Source organism: Carassius carassius, unplaced genomic scaffold (genome assembly GCF_963082965.1).
Source record: "Carassius carassius unplaced genomic scaffold, fCarCar2.1 SCAFFOLD_60, whole genome shotgun sequence".
Taxonomy (NCBI): domain Eukaryota; kingdom Metazoa; phylum Chordata; class Actinopteri; order Cypriniformes; family Cyprinidae; genus Carassius; species Carassius carassius.
In genome coordinates this window covers 960044-975000 of record NW_026775084.1, presented here as the reverse complement: position 1 = coordinate 975000, position 14957 = coordinate 960044, and the positions used below count along the sequence as shown (strand labels likewise).

Sequence of the window (14957 nt, the reverse complement as noted above, 5' to 3'; positions counted from 1 at the left end):
TAGTACTTTTGAAAATTTTCACTAATTGTCTAATAATCTTGCAAAAAAAAAAAAAAAAAAAAAAAGAGTCAATGCCCAGTCTTAGAAAACCGAAACAGGTTTGGGCCAGGTTAGTACTTTTGGAAATTTTCAGTAATTATGTAATAAATTTGCAAAAAAAAAAATTAAATAAATAAAGAGTCAATGCCCAATCTCAGAATCTAAGCAGGTTTGGGCCCAGTTAGTACTTGGATGGGAGACTGCCTGGAAATACCGATTATAGTGGCTGATCTTTAAATAGCCCTCTCTTTGCAGCCTCCTTCGCTTACGGCCATACCAGCCTGGCTATGCCCGAAAAAAAAATATACAGGACAGAAAAACAGAACTACAAACAACTGAAGGTACTGGAACTAATAAAGGAGTTGGAGAAAAAAGAAATGATTTATCTCAACGACAGCAAATGATTAAGAACTTGAGCCAACAAACAAAGTATCAGAGGCAATACAGAAAAGAAGCAACATTAACAATGACTGTAAAAGATATAGAAAATACAACAGTAATAATGATAATTAAATCAGTTGAAGAGAAAGTAGGAATTGGAAAACTGATCGGACTAAGAAGAAAGAATAACAATGAATTTGAAATGACTATGGAGAGTGAGTTGGACTGTGATTCACTGTTGAATGGAATCATGATTAACGGAAAAGAATGTGAGATAAGGAAACTGTGTGCAACAGAAAGAATGGTATCTTTCTTGAGTCTGCCCAGCTATATAGAAGATGAGGAAATTATTCAAAAATTGATGAATTGGGGAGTTACTCCCATATTGCCTCTAAGAAGGAGATATCATCCGGGGACAACAGTGGCGGACGGAACACGTTTTATAAAGGTAAAGTTTCCACAAGAAGTGACATCTTTGCCATATAATACCAGGTTCATGACTGAAGAAGGAGTGCAGTACTACAGAGTGATTCATGACAACCAAATGAAGACATGCAGGATCTGTGTAAGTGTGGAACATGAGAAAAAGGACTGTCCGCAATTCAGATGTCGAGACTGTCTTGAGCAGGGGCATTATGCGCGGGACTGCAAAGTCCCACGGTGCCAAGGCTGCGACAAAGCAATCATGAGATGCAGATGTGAGATGGACCATGAGGTAAATGAGGACACAAATATGGAAGTACAGGAGGGGATGGGAGATACTGCAACTGAGCATTTAAATGATTCACTGCGGCAGACTCAAGGAGAGGAAGATGAACAGGACAATGAGGAAGAGGAGGAAACCAGCAAAGATGAGAATGAAGAAAAGAACAAGGATGGAGAACAAGGAATGGAGATGGGAGAAGGAGTAGACAAAGAGGAAAGAAATCTGATTAACAAAGACTTTTCTAAGGAAAAGGAAGAAGTGGACACGACTGGGATGGACTGTGAAAAAGGTCAAGAAAAGGAAAAGGATGAGGATAAGGGAATGAAGATACTGCCTGAGGTAAGAGAAGCGGAAAATGGGGGGAGGATTTTTGGATTGGAAAATAAAGGAATAGAAAGACTGAATAGAGGTGTTAAAGCAAGAACAAAAGGTGGAGTAGACATTCAACAGGTTCTTAAAAAGCAGAAAATAAGAAGAGAAGAGCTGAAGGAAAGGAGGAAAGTGGAAATGGGGGAAGCAAGACATGTTTTCTTTAAAGACAATGAAACTAATTGAGTGGTGGTTATTGGTTTATCCTGTTTTTTCCTTTTTAATGAGCTCTCTAAGTATTGTTTCACTTAATGCTAGAGGCTTATCCCAAAGTCAAAAGTTTGAGAGATTGATGTGTCTGACAAAAAAGTGTGATGTTTTATGTCTACAAGAAACGAGGTGGGAAGATAAAATAAGTGATGAAATTAGAAAATTGTGGAATGGAGAAATGTATAGTAATTGTGATATAGGAAGGAAAAGAGGGGTAGCTATTTTAATAAAAAAAGGGGTATTTGAAAAAGTTGATGTAGACTACAAAGACACAAATGGAAGAATAATAATAGTCAAATTCTTGTGTAATGTAAAAGAAATGAAAGTGTGTAACATACATGCACCTAACGAGGAAAGAGAGAAATATAACTTTTATAAGGATCTGAATGACTTCATAGAAAAACAAGAAAGCATTATTGTTTTAGGTGATTTTAATATTGTAATACAGAGAATAGATATAGATGATTCAATGCAATTTAGAAGAGATAGAGGGAGGAATGAACTATATAATATAATGGAGAAAAATAATATGGTGGATGTGTGGAGAGAGATGAATGGTATGAAAAGAGAATATTCAAGAAGACAAATTGTTGATAACATTCTAAAACAAAGTAGAATAGACTTATTTTTATGCAAGAAAGAAGAAGTACATTATGTCACGAAGGCTTTATATAAAAAATATAGTGAAAGTGATCATGATTTTTTATGGATAACAATGAATTTTACTGAGACTAATAAAGGGCCAGGGGTATGGATATTAAATACAGAACTGCTAAAAATGGAAGTGTACAAAATGGAAATAGAGAGCATAATAATTAATAGTATTAATGATGAAATGTATGAAATGGAAAAAGGTTTTTGGTGGGACATTTTAAAGAGTAGATTAAAAAAATTCTCAATAGAATATTCTAAAAAAATACAGAAAGCGAAAAGAATGAAAGAAATAAAGATAAAAAAAGAGTGGGATGAAGAGATGAGGAAAGTAAATGTGCATGATATTGTTACGACCCATGAGGTCTGTGGGTGTTGTGTGTGTGTGTGGGTGTGTCGCGCTCTCTCTTTCTCCTGCAGGGATCTGGAGGTTGACACGGATAATCCCGCAGCTGAAGCTGATCAGTGGAAATCAGTGAGGCGTATAAAGAGGGCTGGTGAAGTGTGGGGAGAGATCTTTTCCTTTTCTCTTGACGTCTGTGTGGATTACCGATGTGGAACCGCTGTGTGGACTATGAGATTGGCTGGGTGCCGCTGATCGAGATCTTTTTCTTTTCCCTTGAAGTCTGTGTGGATTACTAAATTGGGACTACTGTGTGACCTGCTGTGTGGACTGTAAGATCGGCTGGGTGCAGCAGATCGCGATCTTTGCCCGGCGCCGTCTGTGTGAAGCCAGCTGACGGACCAGTGTTCGTGATCAGCTGGGGAGGTGGGGTGAGCAGCGGGCTATCCTCGTGTGTATTTCATCTGCGCGGTGGGAGCCGTGGAGATTGTGTATTGTGTTGTTTATATTTTTCTAGTTAACGTTTAAGTTTTTGTTAGTTCATCAATAAATACCCAAACTTGACACCTGTTTCGAGTCATCCTTGAGTTTTTCCATCCTGGGTAGATTTATTTGTATGTCCCAGACCCCTAGACAAGCCGGGGACATAACAAAAGTGGGGGCTCGTCCAGGATTTTTTGGAAAACTGGGATGCTTGTTTCATGTGGCATATTGTGGACCAGTTTTTTAAAGCATGATGGTATATTTATAATTATTTATTTTTGTATTTTTGTGTGAAGATACTGTATGTTTATAACATATGTTTATTTTGTTTTGGTTGTCTATGGTGATTGATGTTTCCCTGAGTAAACTTCCACTCGAACTGCTTCCTCAGCTTAGCATAGGGTAGTATCCAGCTAGGCTGAAATAGCCTTTCCATCGGACACTAGTTTATTATTTTGCCTTTTTTATTTTTGGAAGCAAATCCTGGGCGGAGACTATGTTCTCCAAAGGGGGCTGGTGTTTCAGGGTTTCGACCGCTGATGTTTGCCTGTAAGTCGCCTCGAGCCCGGCACGCTTCTGAAGATAGATAGGTAAGTTTGGATAGGCAGGTGCTGAGGAGGTTTGTTTTGTGGAGGGAAGGGGGGAGGTTGATATCGGGTCACTGAGTTATATTAGGTTAATGAATTGAGTTGTCTTTTCAAGTGGTTTTTGTCATGGCAGCCTTTGATTTAAATGCGTTTGTGTCTCTTCCAGATTTAAGTCAGCTGGATAAATGCAAGAAAACTGAACTTTATGATATTGCAAACTATTATGAGATTTCTGTGTCCACTTCTCTAGGGAAAGCTGAACTTAAAGCTGTGGTCGTGAACGGACTCATCAGTAAAGGGGTTATTGTATTACCGGTACCTGTGAGTGATCTTGATCCAGAGCTGAGTGTGAGGGGGGACCAGCTTGCTCTAGGGACCCCTGCTGGTAGACAGAGGATACAGACAGGTAAGCCTGTTACAATGCCCAAAAATGTGCCATCTTCAACTGAGTCATCCCCAGGATCTATGGAGGATGGCCGGTTAAAAGTTTGTTTGTTGCGGCTTCAGATAGAGAAGGAAGAGAAGGAAAGAAATTTCCAACTCCATCGAGAATTGGAATTAAAGAAACAAGACGCAGATATAGCATTTAAAATGAGACAACTTGAACTACAGGCAAATATTGATGCTGCTCGCCCTGTTACTCCTGCCAGTGTGTCTCCACAGTCTGCCAGTGGATATGATGTGAGTAAATATATTTCTCTCGTGCCTGTTTTTCGTGAGACTGAGGTAGAAGTTTATTTTGGGGCATTTGAACGTGTTGCTGGAGCGTTACGCTGGCCTAAAGAAGTGTGGGCCATTTTACTGCAGTGTAAATTAACTGGTAAGGCCCAGGAAGCGTGCGCAGCACTGTCAGTGGAGGATGGGTTAAATTATGACCGTGTTAAGAGTGCTATTATGAGAGCTTACGAGTTAGTACCGGAAGCATATCGACAGCGTTTTCGTAGCTTACGAAAAACTCATGATCAGACATTTACAGACTTTGCACGTGAAAAGGGAATTCTCTTTGATAGATGGTGCACAGCATGTAAAGCAGATGATGTGGCCTCTGTACGTGAACTGATTTTGCTTGAGGAGTTTAAGAACTGTTTCCCAGAACGTACTGCGGTCTATTTAGGTGAACAAAAGATTGCTTCTTTACAACAGGCAGCCATATTTGCAGATGAGTTTACACTTCTGCATAAGGCCACCTTTATGAAGCGTGATGCTCCTCTACGAGTAGGCCTTCAAAAATCTGAACAACTAGCTCATAATTCTCCTGACAGCCGTCCCAGAATAGCTTCCATTCAAAAGGCAGACAGAGTATGTTTTTTTGTCGAAAACCTGGACATTTAATTGCAGAGTGCAGGGCTTGGAAGGGTCAGCAACCTAGTCCAACGCAAAAACAACCAAAGGGGGTGGGGTTGATTAAAATGTCTCCTCAGCCCCAGAGGCTGGAACCAGAGATGCGTGAGACTGATGATTGTTTTAAACCTTTTATCTTTGAAGGTTTTGTTTCTCTGACAGGGAAAGTAGGGGATCAGCGACGAGTGAGGATATTGCGGGACACAGCCTGTTCACAATCACTAATAATGTCTGGCACTCTCCCTGTGTGTGATAGTTCTGATGTAAGTGCAGTGGTGAGGGGTATAGAGATGGGTTTTGTACCAGTACCACTGCACCGGATTTTTGTCCATTCTGATCTAGTGATTGGATTTTTCATGATGGGTGTACGGGCCGAGTTTCCGATAGAGGGTATTGAGGTCATTATTGGAAATGATATAGCTGGGGGAAAAGTGTTTCCTGTCCCTAGGGTTTTTAGCAATCCTATTCCTGAGTCTGAGCAGGATGAGTTAGGGACAATCCATCCTCATATTTTTACAGCTAGCGTGACTACAAGAGCGCAATCACGTAAAAAGACTCTAACCTGTCTGATTCACTTTTTGCCTCCATTTTCTCTGAGGAGGGTGTATCCCATGATGATCCTTTGAGCTGCACGGTGGATGGGGTTGGAAAGGTGGCGGACTCGGTGGGTGAGTTTGATCCTGCACCTTTGACGCTCACTCCAAGGCTTTGATAAAAGCTCAAGGAAGTGATCCCTCATTGATTAGATGTTTTGCTTCGGTGGTTAAGGAAAAAACAGAGTGTAACAGTAAACAACCTTTCTTCATGGATAAAGGGGTGCTGATGCGCAGGTGGGTTTCTCATACAGATGATGTAGGTTTAGAACCAGATAGTGATTGGAAAGTGGTTTATCAGGTAGTTGTACCTGCTGACTTTCGACAACAGATACTGTCATTGGCACATGAGCATTTATGGGCAGGCCATTTGGGCTTTAGTAAAACCTATGACCGTGTACTAAAACAGTTCTTTTGGCCAGGCCTAAAAACTGATGTAACTCGTTTCTGCAAAACCTGCAGGATCTGTCAACTTGTTGGCAAACCAAACCAACCTGTTCCTCCAGCCCCGTTACAGCCCATTCCCGTAGTTGGTGAACCATTTGAACACGTCATGGTTGATTGTGTAGGCCCCTTACCTAAAACCAAGGCTGGTAATCAGTTTTTGCTCACCATGATGTGTGTGGCTACTCGATTTCCTGAAGCTATTCCCCTACGTAGAATTACGGCTGTGTCCGTAACAAAAGCACTAGTTAAATTTTTCACTACCTTTGGGTTGCCTAAGCTAGTACAAACTGATCAGGGAACTAATTTCCTCTCTAGGGTGTTCAAACAAACCCTCAGTTCATTAGGGATCACTCACTCAGTGTCCAGTGCCTATCATCCCGAGTCACAGGGAGCTTTGGAGCGCTGGCACCAAACGTTAAAGTCCATGCTAAAAAAATACTGCCATGAGACGTGTAAAGACTGGGATGAAGGAGTTCCTTTTGTACTGTTTGCTGCTCGTGACACAAAGCAAGAATCGTTAGGATTTAGTCCAGCTGAGCTTGTCTTTGGCCATAATGTGCGTGGCCCGTTAAAGATGCTGAGGGAAAGGATGGTGCATGATGAGCCTTCCAAAGCTGATGTGGTGGATTTTGTTTTCCGGTGCAAGGTGCGGTTACAGCGTGCTGTGAAGCTGGCAAAGGAGTCACTCTCGTCTGCTCAGATCCAAATGAAGAGGCGGTTTGACAATAAGGCCGTTGAACGGCAGTTTAAGACGGGTGACAAGGTGTTGGTCTTGCTGCCCGTTCCTGGGTCTGTTCTTACTGCTAAATTCTCAGGACCATATGAGGTAGAAAGTAAGCTCTCAGAGACAAATTATATCATCCGTACACCTGACCGTGGACGAAAGACCCGATTATGTCATGTAAACATGTTGAAGTTCTTTCATTCTAGAGAGGGCGATCCGGAGGATCTGTTACAGTCTCAAAGCGTTGCAGTGGTGGGGATTACATCTCTTGTTAGTGAGTGGTCAGAGCCCGATTTAGCAACGCCATGTGAAGATCACATGTGTGGCAGACTGGCTAATACTGAGTTCATGGCTACTTTAACTCAACAATTGTCTTACCTATCTACTTCTCGACGGCAGGAGGTAACGGAGTTACTTCATGCTCATCCTACTATCTTAGGTAACGTGCCATCTCGCACCACGGTGCTGGAGCATGATATTGATGTGGGTGAAGCTAGACCTATTAAACAGCATGCTTATCGCTCTCCAATAGCTAAATGAGAGGCAATGAAAAGGGAAGTCAGTTATCTGGTAGAAAATGGGTTAGCCAAGGCTAGCTACAGTCCATGGAGCTCACCCTGTTTGCTAACACCTAAGCCTGATGGAACGTTTCATTTCTGTACCGATTTTAGAAAGGTCAACGCAGTTACGGTGTCCGACTCTTTCCCACTTCCGCGCATGGACGATTTAATTGATAGGTTTGGCCCTGCTAAATGTATCACAAAGTTAGATCTACTGAAAGGATACTGGCAGGTGCCTTTGACCCAGCGTGCGTCAGACATCTCAGCCTTTGTGACACCAGATGCTTTTATGCAGTACACGGTAATGCCTTTTAGAATGAAAAATGCTCCTGCCACATTCCAACGCTTAATGCAGCTTGTACTCGGGGATGTACCAAATTGTAGCATCTATCTTGATGATGTGGTTGTACACTCTCAGGATTGGGGTAGCCACATGTCCACTTTGGAGACTGTATGTCAGCGGTGGGCAGATGCCTCTCTCACATTGAATTTGGCAAAGTGTGAATTCGGAAAAGCCACAGTTACTTATCTTGGTAAACAGGTTGGTCAGGGGAAGGTCGGGCCTTTAGATGCCAAAGTGACGGCTATATTATCTCTACTGACTCCTACCACTAGACGTGAGCTTAGGCGATTTTTAGGAATGACGGGATATTATAAATGTTTCTGCCAAAATTTCTCTGTGGTAGTTGCTCCACTCACCAGACTGTGTAGTCCTTTGGTACCTTTTAGGTGGGATGATGAGTGTGCTCAGGCCTTTGAGGCTGCCAAGTCTCTTCTTTGCAGTGCACCTGTGTTGGTGGCGCCAAATTTTTACCAACCGTTCTACTTGGAAGTTGATGCTAGTGCAACTGGGGCTGGGGCGGTGCTGATGCAGCGAGGGGAGGGAGACATGTGTAAACCTTTGTGTTATTTTTCAACTAAGTTCAAGAAACACCAGCTGAACTATTCCACCATAGAGAAGGAGACATTGGCCATGCTCCTGGCTCTACAACACTTTGAAGTGTATGTAGGCTCAAGTTTCTTGCCGATCACTATTTACACAGATCATAACCCTCTTGTTTTTCTAGCCCGCATGTACAACAGTAACCAGCGCTTGATGCGTTGGGCCCTTTTGGCTCAAGGCTACAACTTGCATATTAAACATAAAAGAGGAGCAGACAACATCTTGGCTGATGCCCTATCCCGTGGGTAAGACTAAAATTCTTTAACATATAAGGGAACAAACTTTTATGTGTTATGAGATACACCCTATATAAGTTTGTTCTTATGGGTGGGGGTGTTACGACCCATGAGGTCTGTGGGTGTTGTGTGTGTGTGTGGGTGTGTCGCGCTCTCTCTTTCTCCTGCAGGGATCTGGAGGTTGACACGGATAATCCCGCAGCTGAAGCTGATCAGTGGAAATCAGTGAGGCGTATAAAGAGGGCTGGTGAAGTGTGGGGAGAGATCTTTTCCTTTTCTCTTGACGTCTGTGTGGATTACCGATGTGGAACCGCTGTGTGGACTATGAGATTGGCTGGGTGCCGCTGATCGAGATCTTTTTCTTTTCCCTTGAAGTCTGTGTGGATTACTAAATTGGGACTACTGTGTGACCTGCTGTGTGGACTGTAAGATCGGCTGGGTGCAGCAGATCGCGATCTTTGCCCGGCGCCGTCTGTGTGAAGCCAGCTGACGGACCAGTGTTCGTGATCAGCTGGGGAGGTGGGGTGAGCAGCGGGCTATCCTCGTGTGTATTTCATCTGCGCGGTGGGAGCCGTGGAGATTGTGTATTGTGTTGTTTATATTTTTCTAGTTAACGTTTAAGTTTTTGTTAGTTCATCAATAAATACCCAAACTTGACACCTGTTTCGAGTCATCCTTGAGTTTTTCCATCCTGGGTAGATTTATTTGTATGTCCCAGACCCCTAGACAAGCCGGGGACATAACAATATAGATAAGATAATAGAATTACAGGAAGAATTAAGGAAAATTGAAGAGGAAAAGTGCAAAGGAGCAATAATCAGAAGCAGGGCAAAAGACATTGTAGAGGGAGAAAGGAGTACAAAATATTTCTATGAACTGGAAAAAACAAGACAGAGAGCGGATATAATAACAAGTATTAAAATACAAGATGGGAAATCTGTAGAAGATAAAGAAGGAATTTTAGGAGAAATTAAAAGATTCTATAAAGATTTATTTACCGAAAATGAGGTGGTTTTAGAAGATGAGGAATTTTTATTAAGAAAAATAAATGTTAAAGTTAAAGAGGAAGACAAAGAAATGTGTGAGAGTGGGATTATGGAATTAGAAATAGGAACCGCAATTGATCAATTGAAAAATGGTAAATGTCCAGGAATAGATGGATTATCAGCTGAATTTTATAAGGTTTTTAAGGGTGTTTTATGTCCAATTTTAAATGAAGTATATACAGATATTTTCAGGAATGGAAATTTAACTAATAGTATGAAGAAAGGTATGGTGAAAATAATTTACAAGAGAAAAGGAGATAAGGGAGATTTAAAAAATTACAGACCACTAAGTATGTTAAATACAGATTATAAAATATTAGCTAAAATTTTAGCAAATCGATTGAAATTAGTAGTACCAAATATAATTACAACGAATCAAGCATATGCTGTTCTAAAAAGAGATATCACTGATGTTATCAGCAATATAAGAGATCTAATATGGTACATGAAGGAGAAAAAAGAAACAGGATATATAATAAGTGTGGATTTGGAAAAAGCATTTGATAGAGTTGAACACAAATATTTGATAGATGTAATGGAGAGATTTGGGTTTGGGGAGAATTTTTTAAATTGGATAAAATGTTTATATACAGATATAACTAGTTGTGTAAAAGTAAATGGGTTTTTAACTGAAGATTTTAAAATAACAAGATCGATCAGACAGGGGTGCCCTATGTCAGCATTATTATACACGTTAGTATCTGAAGCTTTAGGACTGGCAATAGACCAGGAAAAGAACATAAAAGGAATATGGATAAAAGAAACTGAATCAGAACATAAAGTGTTTCAATATGCAGACGACACAACATTGATTTTAAAAGATATTAAAAGTATAGATTAAGCAATGGGCATTTTAGAAAGATATTGTAAAGGAACGGGGCAAAAGTTAATAAAGAAAAAACAACATACATGAGAGTTGGATTAACGAATGATGTTTCGAATAAAATACAATTTAAGGAAGAGAAGAGGAATATGAAAATTTTAGGTATAAGGGTTGGTGAAAATGAAAATGAAACAAGGGATGCATTATGGGAGGAGGTTTTAAAAGGAATGGAAAAGAGATTGAATTTCTGGAAATTAAGAAATTTGTTTTTAAAAGGTAAAGTTTTAGTTATCAATTCTTTGTTTTTATCAAAAATGTGGTATGTGCTGAGTTCTGTGAGCTTGCCTTTGTGGATATATAAAAAAATGAAATCTATTGTTTTAAACTTTTTATGGGAAGGAAAAACAGCAAAAATTGCTTATGACACTTTAATTGGAAAGGTGGAGGAAGGAGGGCTAGGTCTAATAGATCCATTCATAAGGATGAAAAGTATAAGAATTAAAATTGTTAATAAATATTGGAAAGATGGAAAATATGCTTGGAAGGGAGTAATGAAATATTTTTTAGATAAATGTGGAAAAATGGGAGATGATGTTCTATGGATGAAACTAAAAGAAAACATGATGAATGGAATTCCAGAGTTTTATAAAGAAGTTGTAAAAGCATGGGGTGAATTTAGAAAGAATGTTGTTTGTATGTCTTTAAGCAAGGAAGAGATTTTAAGACAACCACTGTTTTTAAATAATACAATTAAAAGGGGACATCAAACCTTTTTTTATAAAAAATGGTTTAATGCGGGCATAAAGCAAATAAAAGATATCATGTATGAAGTGATACCTGGTTTTGTACCTGTGCAAGTAATAAGTGATGCAATTGTAGAAAATTATGAGGATGAAAGTAAAACAGTCTTAGAAAATCAATTTAAAAAATTGAAAGAGGTAATACCGAAAGAATGGATAAATATTTTAGAAGGAAAAATGCAAACAAATTGTAGTGATAGCATGATGGTTGCTTTTAAAATCAATGATAAACAATATGACTTTAAAGATGGTATATTAAAAATGTTTTATTCTTGTTTATGTAAAGATGTTTTTATAACACCAAAAGCAGAACAATATTGGCAAAGAATATTTCCAAGCATGGAAAGAAAAAATATATGGCAGAATCTGAGAGATTGGTGGAAAAGTCCAATTTAAAAAAAATTTTGATTACATTTTAAGACACAATTGTTTACTTAGTGAAATGAGACTGTGCAAAATTGGTCTGGAAAGCAATGCAAGAAGTAAGGTATGCAACAGGGAAGATGAAGGAGTGCTGCACCTTTTCTTTAAATGTACAGAGTTACAATGTTTTATAAAAAAATTAAAACAAATGGCAAGTAAATTGGGAGTTGAAGACAAATATCTTAATGAAGAATGGGAAACAATGTTTTTATTTGGTTTTAAAGGTAATGTCAAGAATGAGTGTTTTTTAAATTTCATCTTAAACATTGCAAGGTTTGTTATATGGAGCAGAAGAAATATGGTCAAACAAAAGAAGACAAAAATACATGTGTGCAAACTTTTTAGGATAAAGATGTGTTTTATTCTAAATGTTCTGTTTGAATACTATAATATGAAAGATGAAAAAGAAGTGTTTGTAAAAAATTTTGTAAAAGGGAATCCATTCCTTGAAATGACATTTTTTCATTTTAATGTATTATTGCCAAAATGTGATTTAGATTGTTCTTAAAATGTATGTTATTATGCTTGTAATATTGATTTGAGTCTTCTTTAGGAAAAAAAAAATGTTAAAAGACTGTTTTAAAAGGAAATAGGACTATAATAGGAAAAAAAAAGCTATGCCCGATCTCGTCTGATCTCGGAAGCTAAGCAGGTTTGGGCCTGGTTAGTACTTGGATGGGAGACCGCCTGGGAATACCAGGTGCTATAAGCTTTTAGGTTTCCTTCTCTACTTATATAATGCACTGGCGGTTATAGTCGCTGATCTTTAAATAGCCCTCTCTTTGCAGCCTAGTACTTTTGGAATTTTTCAGTAATTATCTAATAGTTTTGCATAAATAAAAAAAAAAAAAAAGAGTCAATGCCCAGTCTTAGAAAACCGAAACAGGTTTGGGCCAGGTTAGTACTTTTGGAAATTTTCAGTAATTATGTAATAAATTTGCAAAAAAAAAAAAAATTAAATAAATAAAGAGTCAATGCCCAATCTCAGAATCTAAGCAGGTTTGGGCCCAGTTAGTACTTGGATGGGAGACTGCCTGGAAATACCGATTATAGTGGCTGATCTTTAAATAGCCCTCTCTTTGCAGCCTCCTTCGCTTACGGCCATACCAGCCTGGCTATGCCCGATCTCGTCTGATCTCGGAAGCTAAGCAGGTTTGGCCTGGTTAGTACTTGGATGGGAGACCGCCTGGGAATACCAGGTGCTGTAAGCTTTTAGGTTTCCTTCTCTACTTATATAATGCACTGGCAGTTATAGTGGCTGATCTTTAAATAGCCCTCTCTTTGCAGCCTCCTTCGCTTACGGCCATACCAGTCTGGCTATGCCCGATCTCGTCTGATCTCGGAAGCTAAGCAGGTTTGGGCCTGGTTAGTACTTGGATGGGAGACCGCCTGGGAATACCAGGTGCTGTAAGCTTTTAGGTTTCCTTCTCTACTTATATAATGCACTGGCGGTTATAGTGGCTGATCTTTAAATAGCCCTCTCTTTGCAGCCTCCTTCGCTTACGGCCATACCAGCCTGGCTATGCCCAATCTCGTCTGATCTCGGAAGCTAAGCAGGTTTGGGCCTGATTAGTACTTGGATGGGAGACCGCCTGGGAATACCAGGTGCTGTAAGCTTTTAGGTTTCCTTCTCTACTTATATAATGCACTGGCGGTTATAGTGGCTGATCTTTAAATAGCCCTCTCTTTGCAGCCTAGTACTTTTGGAATTTTTCAGTAATTATTTAATAGTTTTGCATAAATAAAAAAAAAAAAAAAGAGTCAATGCCCAGTCTTAGACAACCGAAACAGGTTTGGGCCTGGTTAGTACTTTTGAAAATTTTCACTAATTGTCTAATAATCTTGCAAAAAAAAAAAAAAAGAGTCAATGCCCAGTCTTAGAAAACCGAAACAGGTTTGGGCCAGGTTAGTACTTTTGGAAATTGTCAGTAATTATGTAATAAATTTGCAAAAAAATAAAATAAATAAATAAAGAGTCAATGCCCAATCTCAGAATCTAAGCAGGTTTGGGCCCAGTTAGTACTTGGATCGGAGACTGCCTGGAAATACCGATTATAGTGGCTGATCTTTAAATAGCCCTCTCTTTGCAGCCTCCTTCGCTTACGGCCATACCAGCCTGGCTATGCCCGATCTCGTCTGATCTCGGAAGCTAAGCAGGTTTGGGCCTGGTTAGTACTTGGGTGGGAGACTGCCTGGGAATACCAGGTGCTGTAAGCTTTTAGGTTTCCTTCTCCTCTTATATAATGCACTGGCGGTTATAGTGGCTGATTTTTAAATAGCCCTCTCTTTGCAGCCTCCTTCGCTTACGGCCATACCAGCCTGAGCACGCCCTAGTGGAAGCAGGAAGTGGTACAGCTTGCAGGGGATATCAAACAACAAGTGTGGAGATTTGAAAATTGGAAACTGAAGCCTTGATGTTAAAAACAACCGTTTTAAAAAAGGGGAACTGGTTTGCGTTTAAGTCATTTAATCCCCAAACAGCATTTGCTGTTTGGGGATAAATACTTTCTGTACTGAGAAGGACATAACACGGTGTAACAAATGGAGAATGCAAAAGGCCAGGAGAAAAGGAACACAAGAGAAATGGACGGAGAGCTGGGCCAAAGAAAAAGGCATTATGAAAAGAGGCTCACAGTGCTGGTGGAAATAGAAGGAGAAGATAGACTAACAATGATGGAGATACTGAAGAAAGTAAGAGAAGAATGTGGAGTGGTGATCGGATGTAGATTCAAAACACCGAAAGAATATGAGTTGACAATGGAGGAGGACAAAGGAAAGAAGAAATTGTTGGATGGGCTTAAGATAAAGAATAGTCGGGTGATGGCGAAAGAGGTAGACTGTATGGAGATGGTGGTCTCGTTCCTTGGGTTACCAATGTACATACAGGATGAAGAGATACTAAGAAAGCTGTCAGAATGGGGAGTTAAAGCGGCCTCAAGTGTTAGAAGGAGAATGTGGCCGGGGACGGATATCGCTGATGGAACAAGATTTTTAAAGGTAAAGTTCAATGAGGTGGTAAAATCACTGCCGTATTCAACAAAGTTTGAGACATTAGGAGGGACTGAGCACTTCAGAGTAATACATGATAGGCAAGTGAAAGTCTGTCGCCTGTGCATTCAGCCAGGCCATATTGTAAGAGACTGTCCAAGCTTCAGATGTTTTAAATGTCAAAAGCAAGGCCATTACGCGAGAGAGTGCAAGGAAGAGAACTGCAATATGTGCAATATGCGACCTGGATTATGTGTGTGTGAA

The 14957-nt window shown here is 39.8% G+C and overlaps 1 protein-coding gene and 4 non-coding genes across 6 annotated transcripts; all 5 read left to right on the top strand.

Annotated features, from left to right (window-relative positions):
• The first annotated feature begins 452 nt into the window (after positions 1–452).
• Positions 453–12284, top strand: LOC132134799 (uncharacterized). Of its 2 annotated transcripts, none has more exons than XR_009429776.1 (2): positions 453–1943; positions 11941–12284. XR_009429776.1 is itself a non-coding variant. In XM_059547161.1 (2 exons), the coding sequence occupies exon 1, from the start codon at positions 506–508 to the stop codon at positions 1679–1681; it is 1176 nt and encodes a 391-aa protein (XP_059403144.1). In that variant the 5' UTR covers positions 453–505; the 3' UTR covers positions 1682–1687; positions 12022–12284. The 2 variants fall into 2 exon arrangements, 1 of the variants encoding a protein (XP_059403144.1); XM_059547161.1 differs by having other exon boundaries at positions 453–1687; positions 12022–12284.
• A 514-nt stretch (positions 12285–12798) lies between these two features.
• LOC132136167 (5S ribosomal RNA) lies at positions 12799–12916 on the top strand. The gene has a single exon (XR_009431067.1). It is a non-coding gene; the product is annotated as a 5S ribosomal RNA (ribosomal RNA).
• An 84-nt stretch (positions 12917–13000) lies between these two features.
• Positions 13001–13119, top strand: LOC132135306 (5S ribosomal RNA). Its single transcript, XR_009430256.1, has one exon. It is a non-coding gene; the product is annotated as a 5S ribosomal RNA (ribosomal RNA).
• An 84-nt stretch (positions 13120–13203) lies between these two features.
• On the top strand, positions 13204–13322 carry LOC132135958 (5S ribosomal RNA). Its single transcript, XR_009430870.1, has one exon. It is a non-coding gene; the product is annotated as a 5S ribosomal RNA (ribosomal RNA).
• A 481-nt stretch (positions 13323–13803) lies between these two features.
• LOC132135773 (5S ribosomal RNA) lies at positions 13804–13922 on the top strand. Its single transcript, XR_009430697.1, has one exon. It is a non-coding gene; the product is annotated as a 5S ribosomal RNA (ribosomal RNA).
• Positions 13923–14957: the final 1035 nt, after the last annotated feature.

Excerpts from the sequence above, each read along its gene's own strand:
- LOC132134799 (XM_059547161.1), top strand. The coding sequence starts at position 506 with ATGACTGTAAAAGATATAGAAAATACAACAGTAATAATGATAATTAAA.